At 45.3% G+C, this 22,855-nt stretch overlaps 2 protein-coding genes across 4 annotated transcripts; one reads left to right on the top strand and one right to left on the bottom strand.

Moving 5' to 3' along the window:
- Nucleotides 1–532: 532 nt before the first annotated feature.
- Nucleotides 533–6,586, top strand: LOC136471970 (obg-like ATPase 1). 3 transcript variants are annotated; one of them, XM_066469719.1, is made up of 13 exons: nt 533–734; nt 1,917–2,084; nt 2,247–2,370; nt 2,949–3,040; nt 3,128–3,226; nt 3,349–3,462; nt 4,132–4,196; nt 4,703–4,819; nt 5,155–5,230; nt 5,490–5,582; nt 6,155–6,205; nt 6,286–6,389; nt 6,486–6,586. In XM_066469719.1, exons 1-12 carry the CDS (start codon nt 651–653, stop codon nt 6,382–6,384), a joined length of 1,182 nt encoding a protein of 393 aa, XP_066325816.1. In that variant the 5' UTR covers nt 533–650; the 3' UTR covers nt 6,385–6,389; nt 6,486–6,586. The 3 variants fall into 3 exon arrangements, with proteins under 3 accessions (XP_066325816.1, XP_066325815.1, XP_066325814.1); XM_066469718.1 differs by having other exon boundaries at nt 6,494–6,586; XM_066469717.1 differs by having other exon boundaries at nt 6,286–6,586.
- Nucleotides 6,587–8,683: 2,097 nt separating this feature from the next.
- LOC136471972 (acyl-[acyl-carrier-protein] desaturase 7, chloroplastic-like) lies at nt 8,684–10,409 on the bottom strand. The gene is made up of 2 exons (XM_066469720.1): nt 10,270–10,409; nt 8,684–9,827 (listed from the first exon to the last, which is right to left on the bottom strand). The coding sequence occupies exons 1-2, from the start codon at nt 10,407–10,409 to the stop codon at nt 8,684–8,686; spliced, it is 1,284 nt and encodes a 427-aa protein (XP_066325817.1).
- Between the last annotated feature and the right edge of the window lie 12,446 nt (nt 10,410–22,855).

Here is a 22,855-nt window from a genome sequence, read left to right on the forward strand (position 1 = left end):
CTCTTGCCCCGAAAAACATAAAAAAGTCCTAAAAAAGATATTGGTGTGGGTATGATAACAGTGTGGGTGCTCCCACGGAGATGAATAGGGCGAGGGCGGCCAATGGGCGCGCTCCATGTATATTATGACAGGTCACGGTTTAAGTGCCTCACATCCGGGGGCGGATCTATAGGGGGCTGGGGGCTCCAGCCCCCATACAGCTGGTGCATCAATGTAAATAAGGGGAGGGTAAGGGAGAAGAAGAGGTGGAGCGAAGAAGAAAAATAGAGAGAGGAAGAAGAGATCAGCCCCTCTTCAATCCTGTTCTGCATCCGTCACTGCTCCTATCTCAAAGTACAGCCAGCTAAGAAACATTTAGGGTGCCAATAAAAAAATGTTATATGGACAGAATACAGTGGCCTAAATTTCTTGCTCCAGTTACAACTCAAAGTCACAAGCATAAAACCTAGTGTAAGAAAAGGAAAAGAAAAAAAAAATCTCCCCACAGCACCTCATTCTATCGCCCATCTGACAGCCCAGCCCAGCCCAGCCCAGCCGCCGCGAATCCGTGTCATCTCCCCCACTCGATCGGCAACCGCAAGAGCCGACCCTCCGCTTCCCACCAAAAACCCTAGCCATCCCTCCGGCCGCATCGCCGCCGACCGCCGACGATGCCTCCCAAGGCCAAGAAGGACGCCGCGCCGGCTGAGCGACCCATCCTTGGACGCTTCTCCTCCCACCTTAAGATCGGGATCGTAAGCCCAATTCCATCCCCCTCCCCCTCCCCCACGCACACTCCCCTCCGCTTAGTTCTACTTGTAGCCGCTGCGAGTTGCTGGATCTTGTAGCCGTTCTGGGGCACCTCGAATGGATCGAGCGAGCTCAGCGCGGCTGTGGGGCTGCCGGGGGTTTGGATTTTTAAGGCCTTCGTTTGGTAGCCGTCGTCCGTGTGACCATGTCCGTGCTCGCCTGACGTTCTGGGTAGTATCTACGGGCTCTGAGCTAATGAGCTGTGGATGCCTCGATTTCGTGGTTAATTGATTGATTTCGTGGTTAATTGATTCGAGGCACGCGTTACGCGTGCTGCCCCTGGTGCACGGAGATATTCGCTTCAGAGGCTCGGGTTGTTGTTGGCACGGATTTACCTGATCCTGCTATCGTGTTGTTCCTTGGAAGTTGGATAGTGAGCGCCAGGTGTGATCGAATTGTTATTATTGGTTTCTGTGCTTCTTGTTGTTCTTTTTTTACTTGTGGTCGTTGAGGATATGACTTGGCATAATAGCACTGATACATGTTTTTGCTGTGTGCATGTAGTGACGTAGCATATATCTTGCAGTAATTCTGTATGTTTCTCTTGTAGCTATTGTGGTGCTGTACTGCTTGCTTTAATGGCATGTTAGAGGCCTATGGCATTTGTGAGTCTTATATATTCCGTCCGATCTAAATTATAGTTCACTTTAGCTTTATCCTAACTTTAACCAAGTTATAGAAAAATGCATCAAATTAGTTTCATTAATATGTCTTGGTAGTGCATTTATTTGAACTTTTAGATGTTAATATATTTTTTTTTCCCAAAAACTTGGTGAAAGTTGGAGATGTTTGACTTATGACAAATCTAAAGTCAGCTATTGTTTTGGAACGGAGGGAGTAGTATACTATCATGGCTTCACAAATCATAATGCCCTACCTTTAGATTGCGCATGTTGGTCACTCTTTAAGCTACGAATGGTTCAATTGTTTGGTCATTCTGCGCTGAGTGCTGACTATGCATCAAGTTTTGTGGTCAAATGTGATTAGCTCGGTGACAAAATTACATTTGTATTTGGCTATAATCCCATCACTGGACATTTAATTCATTCATGTTTGTCATTGATAAGATGGCAATGTAAGTCAGTAAGATGAGGTCTAATTCAGTTTCCGGATTGATGTTTCTGCAGGTTGGGTTGCCAAATGTTGGCAAATCAACTTTTTTCAACATAGTAACAAAGTTGGCAATCCCAGCAGAGAATTTCCCTTTCTGTACCATTGAACCAAATGAGGCGCGTGTGAATGTTCCAGATGAACGGTTTGATTGGCTTTGCAAACTTTACAAGCCAAAGAGTGAGGTTTGTTTCTTTTCTTTACTCATATTCAGTGGCAGAGACAATGGGGGGAGGGGGCTCATATTGTAATGACTAGCTTCTAAGGTTATGTTTCAGATCACCAGATGTACAATGACTGTTCAAATCGTGTTTCATGTGCATTGTGGTCGTTGAAATTCTGTGCAGGTGCCTGCATATCTGGAAGTAACTGACATAGCTGGGCTTATTAGAGGCGCTCACGCTGGGGATGGCCTGGGCAATGCATTCCTCTCACATATACGTGCTGTTGATGGAATCTTTCATGTCCTAAGTATGTTTTTGTTCTAATGTTGTTAATGTTGGTATTTAGTATTCTAACAAATTATTATGCATTATTTTAATCAACATCTACTGCTGTGTTGCAGATCATGCATTTGGTTTTTAAGATACCGTCAGTCTTATAGTTGTTCGATTGATCTAATGCTTCTTTAGTCTGTACTACATATAAACTAGAAGTTTGCTCGGATATTAAGTGAAAATAGGGCTACCATATTGCTTCATTTTGTTGCAAACAACATCTGTGATTATTTAATGAGTGATAATCAAAGAAGCTGGCAACTGTGTATTCTTATCAGTATATATGTTATCTATTCACAACATATGCATAGCTGTTTGAATAATTGGTTTAGCATCCTTTCCCTTTTTGTTTCTCGTTGTGTGCTGATACCTTGTATTACATATAAAAAAATGATAAATATTTTGTAGTTCTAATGGACCCCAAAATGACTAGTCCATGTAATTCACTTCTCAAATTTATGTTCTTTAGCAAGGTTTAGTTACTAACTAATTAATTACACATCGTTTTGTTGTATCTTTATTAACTAATCGAGTGTTGCATACGGTTTTCAGGAGCATTTGAAGACGCAGAAATTACGCATGTTGATGATACAGTAGATCCTGTTAGAGACATGGAAACTATTAGTGAAGAGCTCAGACTAAAGGTTTCATTGGATTTTGTTGATTTGCAGCATCAGCTGTACAACATTTAAATCTTCTTTTGACAATGTTCTATTCTATTTTCTGTGCAGGATATAGAGTTCATGAAAAAGAGACTCGAGGACCTTGAAAAGTCAATGAAGAGGAGCAATGATAAGCAGCTCAAAATTGAGCATGAATTATGTGAGAGGGTGCGGCATTAATTACTTCAATTCTTCTGCATAACTATGGGTCTTTTAGCAGCCTTAATAAAATATAATTGAAAATGAAAATTCGTTATCAGTAACTTATGTTCCTTCCCTTCCCTGGACAGGTCATAGCCCATCTTGAGGAAGGGAAAGATGTCCGTTTAGGAGATTGGAAAGCTGCTGACATTGAGATCTTGAATACATTCCAGCTACTTTCGGCTAAGCCAGTTGTCTATTTGGTATGAATTTCTTCTTTCTGTGCACCCATTGTATTAGTCAATAGTCTACCATGAGAAACTTTGAAGTTCAAGTTGTCCATGGTTTTTAGCTTGGACTGGTGTCATATTGGGTTTAGGAAAAAGATACTTATGCATGCCTTTCTAGTTGAACATGTTTTGCATGTTTTGTTATGGCCTATCACCTTCCTGCATGCACTCTGTTCTGTTTCCTTGTATCTATATTACATTATTACTGCTGCCTTTTGTATTGGAGCTTTTACACGGTACCAGTATTAGTTCCGTAGTTTGCCTTGAATGGTTCCATAATAATTATCCTTGTATTGTATGATGCATTGTCTGCTGGGTTTCAACTCTAGCCTACCCCAACTTGTTTGGGACTTAAAGGCTTTGTTGTTGTTGTTGTATTGTATGATGCATTGTCAATTATGAAATAGATTTATTTGTACATGCGTAGTAAGTAGTAACAAAAGAAAATGCATTTTTTTCATTTGTGGAATGAACCAATTTCAACCAAATCAGTTTAAATTAACCATTTGGTTAGACCATTTGATGACCCTTTATGATAATTGAAATGAATAGGCTACAATTTGTAACCGTAGATGGCCTTTTACAATGGCTTGGCTGACCATTAAATGACTAGGGAGCTGTACCGATTTCTTTTTTGTGCAGGTGAATATGAGTGAGAAGGACTTCCAGAGAAAAAAGAACAAGTTTCTACCCAAGATACATGCTTGGTATTGTTTCTTGAAGACTTTTTCCAAAGTGCTAGTTTTTGTCATCCAAGTGACAAAACCTAGATTCTTGGCATTTGTTGCACAACCAAATGACATGTTTTAAAATCTGGATCCTGCTTTCTGGTAGAGATTGCTCCACACTGGCAAGTTGGTCCCACATCAGCTGCTATTTTAGAGCCACATCATATCTGTAAATGGAACTTAGATTTAAGAAAGCTTGTTATTTGGTTCATGGTGGATCTTTGTGATATACTTGTACAGTAGACCACAATATCCAGGTTAAGTGACATGTGCCATATGACTATTTTTTTGACATTTGAACTCGCCTTATGTGAAACACTCTTCCTTAAATACATTGCAATTTCCTTACGTTATAGATCTTAGTCATGTTATATCTGTTCTAAGCCACTTTACTCGTCCAATAATATGATATATATTCCTTGGTAATGTATGTTATGTGCTTGCTGGTATTATCACACATGAGCTGATGTACCTTTTTTCATCAGGGTGCAGGAACATGGTGGTGAAACCATACTTCCTTTCAGCTGTGCTTTTGAACAGAAACTAGTGGATATGCCAGAAGATGAAGCTGCCAAATATTGTGCCGAAAACCAGATAACAAGGTAAGTTAATTCACACTTTGATACTGGAGCTGGTTAGCTTGGTCATGCTAAATGCTTCTAATGATTCTACGGACCTATGTCATGAGGTGACAGTTTCTACTAGGACATACTAACATCTTAAAATACATGTATGTTATTTCTATGATTTATGGAATTCAAAATTTGAGAAGCTGGAATATTCATTGCTAAGACAAATATCATGTTGAAATAATTCTTCTATACAAGGCGAATATTTGTGAAAGAACACATTTTTCTAACTGTCAATTGTTCGACAACTTTCCGAGTTCTCATTGGTTCTAAATTTCAACTAAAATATTATCTATTATGCCCTGCAGCATGATCCCAAAAATTATCAAGACTGGTTTTGCAGCAATTCATCTTATATACTTTTTTACTGCTGGTCCTGATGAGGTACTTGTTCTTTTCAGTGCAGCATAATCTATCCTTTTGTTATGTGTTGCTAAAACAGTAATACAAAGTTGCCTATCAAATTGTAGTATTCTTCATGTGCTTTTCATTGAACTTTAGTAATTTCTTTCGCTATTTTGAATATTTTTGAAAAGTTGTGCAAATAGTTGAAGTTGAAAGATCATTTCTATGTGCACTTTTCCAGTAGGAGAATTTGATTTGAATTAGCTGGTTCAGCAACAAATGTGAATTTTTTGTTCAGGTAAAGTGTTGGCAGATCAGACGTCATACTAAGGCTCCTCAAGCTGCTGGTGCAATTCACACTGATTTTGAAAGGGGCTTCATATGCGCTGAGGTAACCTTTGCTATTTAAGTATCTGATATAGTTGTTAACTATTGTGATTTGCATCAGCTATAAGTTAAACAGGGCCAGATTTTGGATAGCTGTCCTACTTGATGACCATTTTAATTGTTTGTGAATCTAGATGCTTTTAAAGTTACTCAATTTGACTTCTTGGTAATTCTGTCAATGATATCCATTGTTTATCAGCGACCCCTCCATTTTTTTTATGTCCATACTTGCGCACACTTTTAGTAAGGAAAAATACAAGGTAATACATGCCCATTTAAAGCCAGCAATAGACCAATGAACTGATTTGAATCTGGTAGCATTTAGGTATACTTTAAATGAGGTATGGCTGTGGCCGTAGGAGCACTTTAGAAATAATATGTAGTTGCAGGCATGTCTTCTAGAAAACATATAGCATCCGATTCCTGTTGACAATTATTCTTTTACCTTGACATTATAAATGTTTGGATGTGTACTAGCTGTTGATGCCAGTCTTTTGGCATTGTTTACTTTGGCTCTATTCATGTTTGAACAGTATCGTTTCATATATGATTGTTACTTCTACTTTTGTGGGTCAGGTAATGAAGTTTGAAGATCTGAAAGAACTGGCCAGTGAATCTGCTGTTAAGGTATATGCTCCTCCCCCATGGACATTCTTGTTAAGTGCCTGTTTGAGTTTCGACTTGAATTCCGAATGTGCGTACTGTAGGCTGCTGGGAAATACAAGCAGGAGGGGAAAACCTATGTGGTTCAGGACGGGGACATCATCTTTTTCAAATTCAACGTGTCTGGTGGCGGGAAGAAGTGAAAAATGTATGAAGATGTTAGCATCAAGTGTATTACATCTTACCCCTGAATTTCTCGTTCTACAGTGTGTTACCTCTTACCCCGTATTTCTACATTTTTGAGGTCACTAGCCAGTAGCCAGGTTCCGGTAACGCAAGCTTGTACAACGAGGCTCCAGACTGTTGAAGGATTTGTATTGAAATAACATGCACGATTTTATGTCTTGTGCTTGAGCTCTCGATGTTACCAGAAGCTTAGAATCGTCTGAGTGCTGTGGTTCGGTTTTGCCATGTTCATTGTGTAAGCTGGTCTAACTGCAAATGGTATAGAAATCGATTTTTATGCAGATGACTCTCCAAATGATAACTCAGTGAGTTTTAGAAAAACTCGGAGATGCTCTAAGAGAACCATATTATAATCTGCAGTGCATGCAGCAGAATACATGCAAAGCGCTCTTTCCCTTATTAATTGCAAGGATCTTGAGCTGTTAAGCCTTCCAGCGTGACTCGTCGATATTGCTGACTGTAAGCGGCGAGCAGCACCACCTCCAAGCTTTGGTGACACCTGAGCAAAATAGCTCACTGCCCCACGTTGCCCATGCAATTTCCCACCTTTTCACTTCAAAAGGCTAGTGTAACTTCTTTTGGACATTTCAAACCCACAAACGCATGATGCCATTATATTTGTGACATCACGTTTTTTAAACGGCATGGCTAGCGCCTGAACATCAGGATGCTCGCGTAGCTTGCCCCAGTCTACCATCGCCCCACCCTCATGTGGATTCGTTCTGCTCCATGCGCGTACTCCGCCCTCGTATCTGCGCTCCCCGGTCATTCTCGAGACCCGCTCCTCTCTTCGTGCGGGCGGCACTCGAGAGTTGGGACTCGGCGTGCCCCCGATCGGAGCACCCGTCCGCTCGCCCCCAACTCCCCATCCATAGCACCCCCCTGGCGTGCCGCGTGCACTGTCCTCCAGCCCCCCGACTCGTCCCTGACCGAACAACATAAATCACTTGCAACATGAAAAAAATTGAATGCAACATACGTCCAAAAACAAATGAAACACTTGGAACATGCACTTGCAACATGTGTGTGAAACACATGAAACATCCAAAAATAACACTTGCAACTTGCAACCTGAAACCATTTGCTGCAACATAAAACTGAAACATTTTGGAATATACTGTTGCAACATATGTGTGAAACATATGCAACATCCAGATAAAAAACGGTTGCAACATAGTCTGGAAATAGATGAAACATTTTGAACAAACGCTTGCAACATGCATCTGAAACACTTGCAATATATGCAACATGGTGCAACATCCCCCAATCTACTTTTACAACATGAAAATGGAACAATTGCAACATACATCTGAAACGTCTGAAACAATTGAAACATACATATGCAACATAGGGGAGGGGAAGAATGGGGCCGGTCGATTCCAGGCGCCGGGGTCGGAGCCGACAGTGATCGGCGGCGCGCGAGAACCACCGCCACCAGCAGTGGGCTTGGCTTGGCTCGGCCGGGAGGGCGCACTAGCACCTGCGGCGCGCGCGCACCACCGCCACCTGCACCAGTCTTGGCTCGGCGGGGCGAGCGGCGTGCGCGATAGGCGGAGCGAGCAGCACTAGCACCAGCGCGACACGAGAGGGGGAGAGAAGCGCTCGCGACGGGATGGGGCGAGAAGCGCACGCGACGGGGCGAGCGAGTGGCGCCAGTTGGGGCACGCGACAGCAACGAGGCAGAGTGGTATCCATGTTCGGGACGGGACGGGGACGGGCGGAGTGGTAGCCGCAAGGCGATGTGGTAGAGAAAAGGGAGCGGAAGGGATAAGAAGGTTTTTTATTTTTTTTAGAATGGTTAGGGGCGAGGGCGAGTGGATAAGTGGTCGTTGGGCTGTGTCACGGCCCACCATCAGCACTGTCCGGGCCGATGGACGCCCTATACCTAGCATTACTGTTTTTAAAATTTTAATAACTTTCCACTCAAAAGAAGATTATATCATCTGCAAGGGTTTAGATGAAAATCAAAGCATTTTGTTCTGTTGCCTTTAGATCCAGGTCTTTAGATCTGACGATGTATTTTGACAACCACAACTAATTTTGGCTCTATTCTTTTGCTAAAATGCACTATTAATACTGTTATTTGATTTCTCTATTTCAGTAACAAATTTATCGCTAGTCTCTATTTCAGTGCATGCAGAAGAATAGCAAAGCGCAGTTTTTTTTTATTGCAAGGATCGGATATTCATATTCCACACACGACACACACTACCATGCATCCACACAACAGTGAGAATTTTTTGAGGAAAAGGAAAATTACGGGATCACGACACTGACGGGCCTATCGAAGATCCAGCTAAACGGGATAGACGTGGGCTTCTTCTGGGCCTGGGCCGCCCTGTCATGGGCCTTCTCCTCCATCCTCCGGATCTTGTGTGGCAGCCCGCACACGTAGTCCCGCGCGCGCCTGCCCTCGCCGGAGAGCCCCGCCGCGAGCTCCTCCACGCGCCACTGCCGTATGAGGTGCTCCAGGATGCCACGGTAGTCGGAGGCCGTGTACACGCCGGTCTGCTGCGCGGCGGCGGCGTAGTGGGAGTAGAGGTCGGCGTCGCGGCCGTCGGTCATGAGCGCGGCCGGCATGGTGATGCGGCGGCGCATCATGTAGCCCAGCGCGCGCACGGCCGCGTCCGGGTAGACCTCGAAGAGCTTTCCGACTATGCGCGTGTACGCGGCCTCGTGGCGCTTCTCGTCGGCCATGATGGCGCCGCAGATGCGTGCGAGCACGTGGTCGCCGTGCGCGCCGACGTGGCGCGCCGTGTTGCCGTGCGAGATCGCCGTGGCGCGCTCCTGGAAGGCGACGTAGATGAAGCCGTGGTAGGGGCTCCGGGCGGCGTTCATGGCCATCCCGGAGGCGATGAGGCGGTGCACGGTGCGGTCGACCTGGCGCATGTCGACGCGTCCCGAGAGGTACATGTAGCGGCTGAGCGCGTCGCCGTGGCGGTTCTCCTCGGCGGACCAGCCGCGGATCCAGCGCGCCCAGGCGGTGGCGTCGGCGCCCGTGAGGTCGCGCACGGCCTCGAAGCGGTTGGGCACGCTCTGGTACGTGGGCAGGGCCTCCTCCGTGATCATGTTGCCCACCAGGCAGACGAGGTGCGCGTCGGGCACGCCGGCCGCCCGCGCGCGGAGCTCGCGGCACGCCGCGTGGAAGCCCTCGTCGCCCAGCGCCGCCGGGTCCGGGAGCAGGTCCGACGGCTGCCACGCTTCCTCTGCCGGCTTCAGCAGCGGCAGCACGTGCGCCTCCGCCCACGGCTCCAGGTGCGCCAGCACCTCCACCTTCTCCGGAGCCAGGTACCCCATCCATTCCTCCTCTTCGTCCTGCTTGCCCCGCCGCTTGAGGACAGGCGGGACAGGGGCGGCCATGGTCATGGCTCCCCAGCTGCTATGACTGCTCCTGCACCTCCTGCACTAGCACGTACGCGCTCAACGTTCATGACATGCATGTCGTTGACATACATATCGGAGGACAATACAGTACCCCTTCATTCTAAGTTTTAAATCGTTCTGACCATCCTAGATGTGCAATTTTTGCTATAGAAACATTATGGAGGTGTTTGGGACTTGCTCTACAAACTCCACCGTAGAGCAGCTTCACAAACAACTGGAGTGCGTGGAGCTAAAATCGTTTGGCTAAAAAAGCGTGGAGTGGAGGAGTCTTAAACACCTATGTCTAGATACACAGTAAAAGCTATGTGTTAAAAAAACGAAACTGACTTTTGAAACGGAGGGATCGAGTAGTAGATAGAGAAACAAAAAAAAAATTAGAACAGACTTATTATAATGAGTCACACAAATTAAACACGTTGTTAGTAGATCGATACGTATAACGCATGGAGTGTATGTACCAGTTGATTATCCGTGGGAGGGCGTCTCGTGTTCTTGCAGATGATGCAAGTTTGAAGGAGTAGTAGTTTTGTTTAGTATTTGCTGATTCGCAGGGCACTCCGTGTCCAGGCATCGCAAGAAGTGGTGTTGTTGCCATCATCATCCTCAGCTCGCTCAAACTAGCTTGTAGCACACTATGTATATATGTGCGCGAATTGAAAGGAGAAGGTGGTATAGGAGGGTAAAGCTAGTAGCTAGATCAGATGCTGCTAGGGTTCACTGAGATGTGTTCTATTTATGGAGCAGGATAGATAGAGCGATGACCTAGCCGCTTCCACCTCGCTGCTGGTCGCTAGAAGTGTGCGGAGTCACACTGTAGCTTACTTACGCCGTCATCACCGTGGCCTGCTGGTACCATACAAATCAGTTGTCAGTTTTAAATTTCCAGCCACGAACCTCTTCACCAGTGTTCTATAACTTTAAGTGAGTTTGACACTTGACATTGTGACAGCAATATTTTCCTCGAGACCACACAACCATTGCTACATAAATAATTTTCTGAGACACTGGCCTCAGATTAACAGAGGTGGACACAATAGGGTGCCACCTCCATTAATCGTTGCTAGGGTACGCAGCTGAGCGTCCGCCTCGGTTGATAGTTAACGGAGGCGTCTGCCTTTACACAACCGCCTCCATTAATGGTCTATTAACGGAGGTGGACAGCTTAAATCGCCTGTCTCGGTTAATAGATTAATAGAGATGGTGCTACTAAGATGACCGCTTCCGCTAATGGTCTATTAACGGGGAGGCGGCTGTCCTTAGGATGCCCGTCTCCGCTAATCCCTACCTATAAAGGTAGCTCCGCACCACCCACATTTTCTTCGTCCACGAGCTCACCCTTTCATTTTGACGGGGTTTGAGCTCTAAAACTCTAAAAAATCACCATTTTTGGGGAGGAGTTTTGCTCTTCGATTCCTTGAAGGAGGACACCATAGGAGGTTGCTATGTGCTCCATATCCTTATTCTGCTCTCTTTTTCAAGTTTCGGGTGATCTAGATCTAGATCTAGAACTAGATCTATGGTGGAGGAGAGAGAAAACAAATCTGGTTCTTCATTTGCTTGAATTTCTTTGTAATGCCACTATACTTATGTTTTGTAACGTTAAGTCTTTAGTTCAACTTAAATTAAGGCTGCGTTTGGTTCAACTCAACTTCTGAAAAGTGCTTCTGCTAAAAAATGCTAACAAACATGTGGAGCCTGAAACAGCTTTTTTCCAAATGTCCGCAGGATATCATCATCTCATAATATCCATCCCAATTCCATCCAATTCATAACACACTACTACAAAAATGTTTTTGGAGATGACCCATTTTATTTTCTGAGGTGGTTGAAAATGGCACCCACCTCCAGAGAAATAGTCAAGTGGCTCAATATAATGGATGCAAGCCCAAAGCCAACCTCTAGAAACCAATCTTCACAGGCTTGCCTCTTAAAGAAAGCCGCCTAAAAAAATAGGGATATCTTCACAGACACTTCAAGTAGATTTTCTAAGGGGTTTCTGATGAGAAACCACCTTTCAAAATAGTTACCACGCAAGTAATCTATAACACTTTCATATATGAAGTCGAGTGTGGACAAACTTTATATCAAATTATAGAGCGGGTGATGAGATCAAAAGCTTTGTAGTTGATAGTCTTAAGATTTGAGATTGTTTAGAAGCCTAGATATTCTTTCTCAGATTTTGAAATCTAAAACCTTGAATTTTCAAACGACTTGGGATGGACACACTCTATAATAGGATCTATTTCTAGTTCACAACTTTTCATTTAAAACCGTGTAGTGTCAAATGCGCACTACAAAATTTGGGAGGGTGAATACAAAAGAATATTATATTTATTTATATTATAGTCAAAAGTGACGTATATGCTTGTGAGATAGTAAGGAGGCTATATATGCACGACGGCCGACGGGTGAGGTGATGAGGTCTCAGGTTATCCTAGGAGCACACTCGCGTGAAAGATCACGTTACATATGACTTATGATGCGCGATTATGGTGGTTTGCTAATGAGGCTATCTTAGTTTTTTTTTGCTATTTTTAGTGTTGTTTTTTCTTTTGTGAAAATCAGTATTAAGAGGTCGACCTCTAAGTCGACCGCATCTAGAACTTGATTTTTAAAGGCAGTTGGCTCACTCGTCAAGGGGTAGTTTGTTACCGTCTCTGAAAACCATCCATTTTCAGATATTTTCATATAGGGCCGAGCGAAAAAAACTATCTCTGAAAATCGATTTCACTACATCAGAAAATGCTTTCGTAGTAGTGCATCAAGTGAGACATGAAAACGTGATCCTAATCGTGCATCAGCTATGGTAATAGGTCAGGTTCCAATAGGCTGGTAGGGAGGATCGAACTCATCAATCAATGCAAGGTATGGATCGGACTTAATCAAGGTATGTATGGATCGGACTCAATCAATGCAAGGTAGGGATCGACTCAGGCCTTGTTTAGATGTCATCCAAATTCCAAGTTTTTTCACTCTCTCTCCATCACATCAATTTTTAGCTGTTTGCATGGAGTATTAAATGTAGGTAAAAAAAAATAACTAATTACACAGTTTAGTTGGAAATCACGAGATGAATCTTTTGAGCCTAGTTGGTCCACGATTGGACAATATTTGCCAAATAAGACGAAAGTGGTACTATTCATCGGGTTCAAAAAATTTGCAAAGTGAACAAGGCCTCAATCAATGCGGTAAGGCTAGCGTCGAAACGTTCGGACGCAGCTCCCGCGCCCCATGCCCGCATCGCATCACACGCACCCCGTCCCGTCCCCATCCAGCGCCAGCGTCCGGAACCGCGCCCCGCGCCCATCCCATGCCCCAAGACTGAACCATGGCCGACGCCCATCCCGCCCCCGCATGGCGGAACCGCAACCCTACACCCATCTGCCCCGCCTGCAGATGCGTGTCGTGGAGGCGTCTGTCGGCCTTAGGCACCCGCACGCGAACCATGGCGGCGCCTCAACAGTTGTAGGCGGACGGCGGCCTGCAACACCTGATCTAATTTTGAAACATCCAGATAAAACCTTTGTAACTTAAGCCTAAATTGGAGGAAAAAGAGTGAGAAGAGAGTAGGTGCAGCAAATATGAGGGGACTTCGAGAAAATAAATAAGTCAGTGGACTACTTCGTCTCCTAAAGATTAATTTAATTATTTGTAGACAATTTTTTGTGTTAGCTATTTATTCAGGGTAGCCAAGGAAACAAAGTGAGCTGAGCTTCCGTAATGCCTGCATGCACTGCATGCAAGCTCTAGGAAAGCACAACCAATCGCAAACTCAGTGGGGGCAAAAGTAGTACCTAACGCAAAACATGCATAGGCCTCTTGCGTTGTCATACACACAATTCTCATATTTTGAAATTCTTCGACAGGTCTCCTTTATGCATAATTCCTAGCTCCACCACTGTTTGGCCGTCGATTAATCCTACCATATGGCTATATCTATAATTAATATCTATACATATCTAGCCCACGCAAGGAATCATATATGTAAACCTATACTATATGTCGACGGCACTGCAGCAATAAAAACTGCGTCTTCTGATTGCACTGTACCATGCATGGACAGACAGGTGCACCAATGCAGCAGGAGCTCATTGATAACGCTAGCTAAGAAGCTCCTGTACATGGCTGTGGGTCATCAGCACGTACAGCACTGTGACGACGACCGAATCAGCAACAAAATGCATTCATCGCGGCCGCAGGACTAGAGCAGTCGATCAGCATGTGATTGGGTTTTCAATTCTACGTACGGCCTACGGGAGACTTGGGATGAATCCATATGCCCTAAGATTGATGACAGTAGAAATAAGTTAGTGACTATTTTACCACGTACATTGCCTCTGAATATAGTCCTTCCATTCTCAAAAGAATACAATTATGAGATCCATATCAGTCAAACTAACTCAATTTTTACCAAATTTATAGTAAATAACATTAGCATTTATGTCTCCTAATTAATTTATTATAAAAATATATTCTATAACTAATCTAGTGATGCTTATTTTGTATCACGAATGTTAGTATATTTTTATATAACTTTAATCAAAGATCAAACTGCTTGACTCCTCGAGTAGTGAGAATTACATTCATTTGTAGACGGATGGAGTATTTATTATCCAGAAGCCGTCCAAGGCCTCTGGCACTGTTTGATCCTGTTCATTACTTTATTCACTTTCCTATGCACCACTATTAGTACTATTTTTTTCTTATTGATTTTTTCCTGTTTATCGGTCAATGTTAATAAACTGTTTATTACCATTTTCTTTGCTGTTCCTGTTCATATATACTTTTTTCATGTTTTTTTTTCACTGAATATTAGCCCACGCAGCAGAGCGCGCGTTATGTGGGCTAGCTAGTCTTTATGACAGACGCTCTTCTACCCTGCTATGATTTTTTTTTCATGTTTGTCAAAAAAAAAAAAAAAGTTCCCGTTAGCATGTTGTGAGCACCACCTAGATGCCTCTTGCTCGTTCAATGTATTTATGTGCAACATTCAACAAAACGAATTGAAGACTTCTCTGATTCAAAATATACATGTGTAAATTTGGGTCCATGGTTGATCTAGAGTGAATTTAGAATTAACTATTTAAAGTGTTGAAAGGCCTAGCTAGATGATCAATTCAACAGTTCATGGACCGAGACGAGAATGTGGAAAAATTTAAGGACCTATGGTGTATTTAACTTTACAAATTCCTTATTAGACTCTATCCTTGCGTTGGAGTAACTCATTATTCCTGCTTGCACTGGATGCCAGACACACACAGCTGCATAAAACTTAACAACATACTTCTCTGAGACAAGAATACACAATAATCCAGAGTGGTTCTGAGAAGGGCTTTGACATCCCTTGTACTCTTGTGGAGTCATCAAAATTGTTGTGGTTTGGCTTCGCCAATTCTTGGCCTCTTAATCTAGTTATTTCATCACTATTATATATGTTTCTCTACAAAGCATTTGTGTTAATAACTTAATATTCATAAATAGAATGCACATGCTCCCTTTCGTGCATCTTAAATTCTCGGCTAACTTTCAGCAGCACACATTATTTCTTGATTTCAACTTATTACATTTAATGTCGTTGAATTTGATGCAACAATTTAGAGATAACATGCATGGTACTGGGAGCACGCCTCGTGTATGCTCCTGCCAAATTGGAGCATCGACAGCCACAACACTCTAGGGGGTGGAAATGGATGTATAAAATTCTAAGTTATCTGAATCTATATTCACTAAAACTTATAATAATAAGAATATCGTATTCATATTCATTTCCGATATAGTTGATGTATCTAAATCCATTTCTTATTACTTTTGTCTCCTCGATTTCATCAATTGGTATTTGAAAAAAAAATGTAGGATATTTGATAGTATCTGTATCTGTGAATAATATTACTAATATGTACCAATCAAATCTAATAATATTAGTTTGATATAAAAATAAAATTTCAGCTATTTTTAAAATTAATGGCATTAATTCAATATATCTAATTATATTAATTTCAATTAACATGACCAATGATGTGTAGGTTTTTTTAATAGTTGGCATTCACTTTTAAAACTTCTAGGTAAATAATAGCCCATGTTCTATCTTAAATACTAGTAATGCACATATAATTAATGCAATTATTAAATTATAATTTATATAGTTAATATGGCTAACAATTACCATTCATATATATAGAATTTAATATACTTATGTTTGGATCTCTCATTATACTTGTTTTTTCTAAAATTGTTAGATGGATACTTATAGACAACAAAAAAGTTAAATGGATATGTGATTGTGAATTTGAATCTGAACTATCCTGATTTGTATTAGTATATCCGAGGACATTCGTATTCGTATTCGTGTCTGTGTGTCCTAACGTCCCTAAATGCAGCCCACCTTTCCTTTTTATTTATGGAGCTCTAGAACAAGCTTTCAAGTTTTTTACCGGTCTGAGACTGTCTCCAACAACGCCAACCTAAACGTGGCACCTATTCCATCTTTGGGTCACGGCACAGGGGAAAGGTCACAGATGCAAAACTTACCTTCTCCAACAGCCGCCGGCCCCGCTCGTCCGCGCTTGCTCGCGTCAGCACCGCTCGCCAACGGCGGCAGCGCCGCCGCGCCTGTGCCGACCCCGCTCACCCCGCCACGATGCAATCGCAGCAGCAGCAGATCCACCACTGACGCGCACCCCGACGCGGAGCGCTGGATCCCGCGCAGCAGGAGGCGTCCAACCCGTCGCCGTCGCCCCCGGTCCCCACACCCGCCACAACCGCTAGCGGTGGCCGCGGCGTCCGCTACCGCACGCCCTCGTCCCCGGACCTCCTGCTCCTCCCCACCGACGCCGCCAAGATGCGCCGCTACTCCGCGCTGCCCAACGGTGGCCGCCAGGAGACGCTGGCCGACCGCGCGCACAGCTACCGGGGCGTCCTGCTTGTCGTCCTCGCGCCGCTCGCGCTCGTCTCCCTCGTCCTCCTCCTCATGCCGCGCTCGCCAGCCACCACGGGCGTCGCCACGAGGTTCGGGCCCGCGGGGGCTGACAAGTATGCCGTCATCTTCGACGCCGGGAGCTCCGGCAGCCCGCGTCTTCTCCTTCCGATCGTGGTGGTGGGCCGGGCGTCGCGGGAGACGCAAACAGACCGAGCGAGGACACTTATTTGCCTTCCGCGTCGCCTCGGACGCAAAATGGGTCATGCCATTGCCTACTCCGTTGGAGCGTGTATTTTTTACCGGTAAAACACTATGGGTCACGCATTTTGAGTATAGGTCGCGTTATGCGTACCCTCTTGGAGACAGTCTTAGCAGAAGATTGGAGGTAGGGTGGACAAATTGGGGATAAGAAGCAAGAATAGCACGGCAAAGACAGGAGTTAGGAGGGCGTCGGTGAGGACGAGATTAACGAGTAGTTGGAATTTTTTTAGACTCTCGTCAGTTACAAAAATTCTCGATCCTTCTCTCACAGCTCTCCACATCTCATATACTCCCGTTACACGGGCCACTCCCATCCAGTGCTCGCGGCCGGGCACAAGTTCAAACCCACTCCGGACGACGGATGAAATGTTCACCACTTGTTACATGTACATCCTTTAGTACTTATGAATTGTCAAGATTGATTAATAACTCATGAGCATGTCATTTTCTTTACATATGCCATGCTTTTCACAAATCTCATAAATGCCTATTAAATTCCCTTGCATCCACTAAATATTTACGTTGCAATAAATCCTCTGAGTACAATTGTACTCACGGTACTGCCATTAAGCTTTTTATAGGTACTTCAGACTTGGTGACCACCCGGCTGAGACAAGCTTGGGTGAAGTCGAAGGTTTTGCAGATGATGGGATGGGCGTCCCCAATGCTGTAGTTACTATGATGTTCAGCGATAGAGCATAAGAGTGAAACTATAGGCTTAGTTAGTTTAAGCTTCACCTTGTATCCTGTAATCTCCATTTTTATTTCATGTAAATGTAATCATAATGTAAAGTTCTTCAATAAATTTCAATGTATGATCTAGAGCTAACTGAATCCTTGATGATTGGTTCGTGGAGTGAAATGTCTACAACTTGACCCTGCGAGTACAACTCACATGAGAGGAGGTTGCCCGTAGCAGAACCCTCGCTGCGGCTGTCCCTCACAGGGATTAACATAGGCATGGCGGTGCAGGGTTGGCAGCATAGCGGTGGTGTCGCTGGCTAGCGGCGGGCATGTGGTGTGGTGTAGGTAGCGTTAACGTGCGGGCGCAAGGAGCTTAAAGCTAGCCTGGGGCCAATGTGGTGGGCGTGAGAGTTTCGGACGTGGGTGCTTGGCTACGCCGAGCTGAGGGCGGCTAGGCTAGGAACGCGCTTGGCATGGTTGAGCGTGCAGGCCATGCAATGGGGTGGCATGGCTCGATGAGGGGGCTGGGCGACAATTCTGGGATGGGAGCAGCGGGGTTGGGGATGAGGGCACCTGTCGATAGAATATCGTCGGCAGTCCTCCGAGGGGTATCCCACAAAGGTAGATTGATCGGCAGAGGTGCGCGTAATCAAGAACAAGAAGGCAATAGAGACACAAGAGTTAGACAGGTTTGGGCCGTCTGCACGACGTAATACCCTACTCCTATGGTCTATTTGTTTGTATTGGCTATCGTACGATACTGCGTGTATGATTGGATGTGGGATGGGGCCTGCCGACTAGGGGACCCCTGCCCCTCCTTATATACTCTGGAGGGGTAGGATTACAAAAAAAATATCCTAGTCGGTTACATGGCAAGTATTAGATTACAATATCTGTAGTATCCGATCAAATCTTCTAGATGTCTTGAAGTGTATGCCGAGCAGTGTCGTGCGCCATAAGTCTTGAATCTTGTGGGATGGATCGTCCCTGACCGTGCGGCCCATGTCCCTTGCTGTGGGTACCTAGGGTTATACCCCCCACAGCTAGTCTTCGAGCGCCTTGTATCCTTTGAGCAGCGCCGTCTTGAACAAGTCCAACCAGTTTGACGTGAAGCCAACTAGTTTAACTGGTGATCCGAGCCATGGAGGTCGAAGCCGACTAGTTTAATTGATGACTTGGGCAGTGAAAATTAAAGCCGACCAGTTTAACTGGTGACCTGGGCGGTGAGAGTCAATGCCGACCAGTTTAACTGGTTAGAAGACCTTAGACTTAGCCAAGTAAGGCTACTCAGCTTAGCTGGTAAGCCCCAGCATAGCTGACGATGAAGCGCGAACAATTCGACAAGTTAGTTGGCAAAGAATCGAGCACCGAGCAGCCCAACCAACTGGTTGGCGGCGAAGTGAGCGCCAAGTAGAAGTGAGCGCCGAACAGTCCGACCAACTGGTCAGCGACGAAGTCCGTGAACCTAGCGGTCTGACCAATTGATCGGCGGAGAAGTCCAAAGGCTAGGTGGTGCGACCACCCGGACGATGATCCTGTAATAAATATGTAGAATGAGTAGTACATGATGTAAAAATAAATATACGAACTCGGCGATGAAGAAAACAGAGCGGAGTAGATAAACATTATGTTTGTTTGAAGTGATCATATTTTAAATATAAGTAACTTCCTTTCAATTGGTTCTATATCGCGTCACCAACCCTGACTAGCCCAAGCTTTATAGTGCGGAGTGGCCGGCACCCGTGTACATGTAAGAGAGAGAGCGTTGCCAAGGAGCCCCTGCTGACTGTCGATAACGCAGAGCGTGGCTCGTGCACGTGTAGGAGCGAAGCCGAGGTCAGGGCCGTTTCTAGGTGCCGCGAGTAAGAACGTGGCTGGTCGGCGAGTCGAGTGGAGAGTATGGAGAAGAAATGGAGATTATTGGAGACATTAATCATGGAGACATATTGGAGAAATAACAATAGCAGAAAACATGGCGAAACTTGGAGAAAATTGTATTAAATTTAGATATAGGAAGGGTACTTATCTTTAGTGAGAACGTCTGATCAGCGACGTATGACGTTATCTGCTCGGGTTTGGAGCTCTTTGGCCTGTCGTCATGGCGGCGGTCGTGGTCGTCATAGCACAGTTCTATGCAGCGACCATCGTTGCGATGCAGCTGGTGTCGGAACGAGTAGTCCGGGCAACGTCGTCTTTATGGTGCTGGTCAGCCTTAGGCAGATCAGTTTCGAGGAGATTGTCGACGTAGCCGCATTCGATCTGGTCAGAGAAGCGATACTGCATGGCGCTTTGATAGACGGTCGAGCGGAGCAGTCAGCGTGTAACGATGTCCGAGTAGGTAAATATTGCGTGGGCGGCTTGATTGATGGCTCGAGTGGCTCACTTGATGGCTCAGGCGGTTTGCTTAGCGGCTCGCGATCGGCGATGGTGTAGGAGCAGTAGGAGCAGCCTTCGTCGCTGTCGGAGTACTCGTCGCCGTCGTTGGCTTATGTGGTGATCTAGCTTGGACTTGTACGGAGTACCGCTGGACAGACATATAGCCCTGTCTTGATCGGAGTAGGTGCCGGGTCTTTGAGGACGTAGATAAGCAAGGGAATTGGTCTATCCATGCTATGCTAGAAACGGTGACATATACATGTATACGCACTCCATATGCTTCCTTGGTTGCATGGTTCTGTAAGATAGTATGGTGGCTCCTTATTTGCTTGCATGCCCGTGAATCATGAGCCAGACTGAATCGTGGATCGTGTGGTAGACAGGCTAAGCATCACGATGGAATCAGATCCGATCAGCAAGGGTCGAGTTGCTTCGTACGCCGCCGCCAACGGACCGCGTGTACGCCGTGATTTGTCTTGGATTAGGAGAGTCGGTCAGAGCAGATCGCCCTCGTGTCGAAGTTGGGCTTGATCTGGACGCCTTGCTTGTCGACGATGCTGCCGAGGATTCAACCAGTGCTTCACGGGAGAGACGAGGCGGTTGCACCTGGGCCTGGTGCTCTGCAGGTTGAAGCGCGCAAGGAGCCGAATCGCCACAGATGACGACAATGAAGAGATTCCCGTAAAAAATCCAAAGTCGATCCCGCCGAGAACATGATACTGATCTTGATGTACGCCATCTAGCTCGCCATGTGATCAAACGCACACCTTTACCTGGCGCGCCAACTGTCGGCAGAATATCGTTGGCAGTCCTCCGAGAGGCATCCCATGAAGGTAGATTGATCGGCAGAAGTGCACATAATCAAGAACAAGAAGGCAACGGAGACACAAGAGTTAGACAGGTTAGGGCCGTCTACACGACGTAATACTCTACTTCTGTGGTCGGTTAGTTTGTATTGGCTATCGTACAATATTGCATGTGTGATTGGATGTGGGATGAGGCCTGCTGACTAGGGAACCCCTACCCCTCCTTATATACTCTGGAGGGGTAGGGTTACATGAAAAATATTCTAGTTGGTTACATGACAAGTATTAGATTACAATATCTGTAGTATCCGATTAAATCTTCTAGATGTCTTGCAGTGTACGCCGAGTAGTGCCTTGCGCCGCAAGTCTTGAACCTTGTGGAAAGGACCGTCCCTGACCGTGCGGCCCATGTCCCTTGCCATGGGTACCTGGGGTTATACCCCTCACAACACCGGACGTGCTTGAGCGTAGCTGAACACGATGGCGGTTAGGAACATCGGTGTGGAAGCATGCTTTATTGATGGAGAGGACTCGGTACCTAGGGTACCCATGGGTACCTAGGGTACCCATGGGTACCTAGGGTTATACCCCTCACAACACCGGACGTGCTTGAGCGTAGCTGAACACGATGGCAGTTAGGAACATCGGTGTGGAAGCATGCTTTATTGATGGAGAGGACTCGGTACCTAGGGTACCCATGGGTACCTAGGGTTATACCCCTCACAACACCGGACGTGCTTGAGCGTAGCTGAACGCGATGGCGGTTAGGAACATCGGTGTGGAAGCATGCTTTATTGATGGAGAGGACTCGGTACCTAGGGTACCCATGGGTACCTGGGGTTATACCCCTCACAACACCGGACGTGCTTGAGCGTAGCTGAACGCGATGGCGGTTTGGAACATCGGTGTGGAAGCATGCTTTATTGATGGAGAGGACTCGGTACCTAGGGTACCCATGGGTACCTGGGGTTATACCCCTCACAACACCGGACGTGCTTGAGCGTAGCTGAACGCGATGGCGGTTAGGAACATCGGTGTGGAAGCATGCTTTATTGATGGAGAGGACTCGGTACCTAGGGTACCCATGGGTACCTGGGGTTATACTCCTCACAACACCGGACGTGCTTGAGCGTAGCTGAACGCGATGGCGGTTAGGAACATCGGTGTGGAAGCATGCTTTATTGATGGAGAGGACTCGGTACCTAGGGTACCCATGGGTACCTGGGGTTATACCCCTCACAACACCGGACGTGCTTGAGCATAGCTGAACGCGATGGCGGTTAGGAACATCGGTGTGGAAGCATGCTTTATTGATGGAGAGGACTCGGTACCTAGGGTACCCATGGGTACCTGGGGTTATACCCCTCACAACACCGGACGTGCTTGAGCGTAGCTGAACGCGATGGCGGTTAGGAACATCGGTGTGGAAGAATATGAGGGAAGCGAGGCGCAAGAGTCACCCTTAATGGGCAGACACACGTCCACCAATTTGTATCCTCCCCCTTGACTGGATCAACCCATCAAGTGCACGACAATTAACTGTATGCGTTAGATGGAGAAATATATACAAGACACATCTGAGGGAGGAGATTAGAGGTGGGTAGGATAGATTGGGGGGTGGGAGGTATTTTTTAATTTCTTCACTCTTTTATAATATTGATAGATAGATAGATAGATAGATAGATAGATAGATAGATAGATAGATAGATAGAAACTGTGTGTTTGTTTTGTAAAGTACTTCGATAATCTCATAATTCATAAGATTTTAAAGAATACTCTAATAGAAAGTATGAAAAAAAACAGTAAGTACCTTTAAGTGGAGCTACATACTTTAGTGCAATATATATGGTTCAATGATTTGGTTAAAATTTACTTTAATCCATAATTTTTATAATCCCCGGCTTTACAACAATGCTTGTCAGATCCACTTACCTAGGCAGCATAATATTCAGCCTAATCAATTGCGTTGGCTGAAGCAGCGCTATTATTGCTGCTAGATCA

Source organism: Miscanthus floridulus, chromosome 8 (genome assembly GCF_019320115.1).
Source record: "Miscanthus floridulus cultivar M001 chromosome 8, ASM1932011v1, whole genome shotgun sequence".
In the NCBI taxonomy this organism is placed as follows: Eukaryota; Viridiplantae; Streptophyta; class Magnoliopsida; order Poales; family Poaceae; genus Miscanthus; species Miscanthus floridulus.

Bases quoted from the DNA above. Each gene is read 5' to 3' on its own strand.
- LOC136471972 (XM_066469720.1), bottom strand. From the start codon at position 10,409: ATGATGGCAACAACACCACTTCTTGCGATGCCTGGACACGGAGTGCCC. The intron at 9,828-10,269 runs GTACATACACTC...GTGCTAGTGCAG, and splicing joins CTCCCACGGATAATCAACTG to GAGGTGCAGGAGCAGTCATA.
- LOC136471970 (XM_066469717.1), top strand. From the start codon at position 651: ATGCCTCCCAAGGCCAAGAAGGACGCCGCGCCGGCTGAGCGACCCATC. The intron at 735-1,916 runs GTAAGCCCAATT...ATGTTTCTGCAG, and splicing joins CCCACCTTAAGATCGGGATC to GTTGGGTTGCCAAATGTTGG. The intron at 3,041-3,127 runs GTTTCATTGGAT...TTTTCTGTGCAG, and splicing joins GTGAAGAGCTCAGACTAAAG to GATATAGAGTTCATGAAAAA.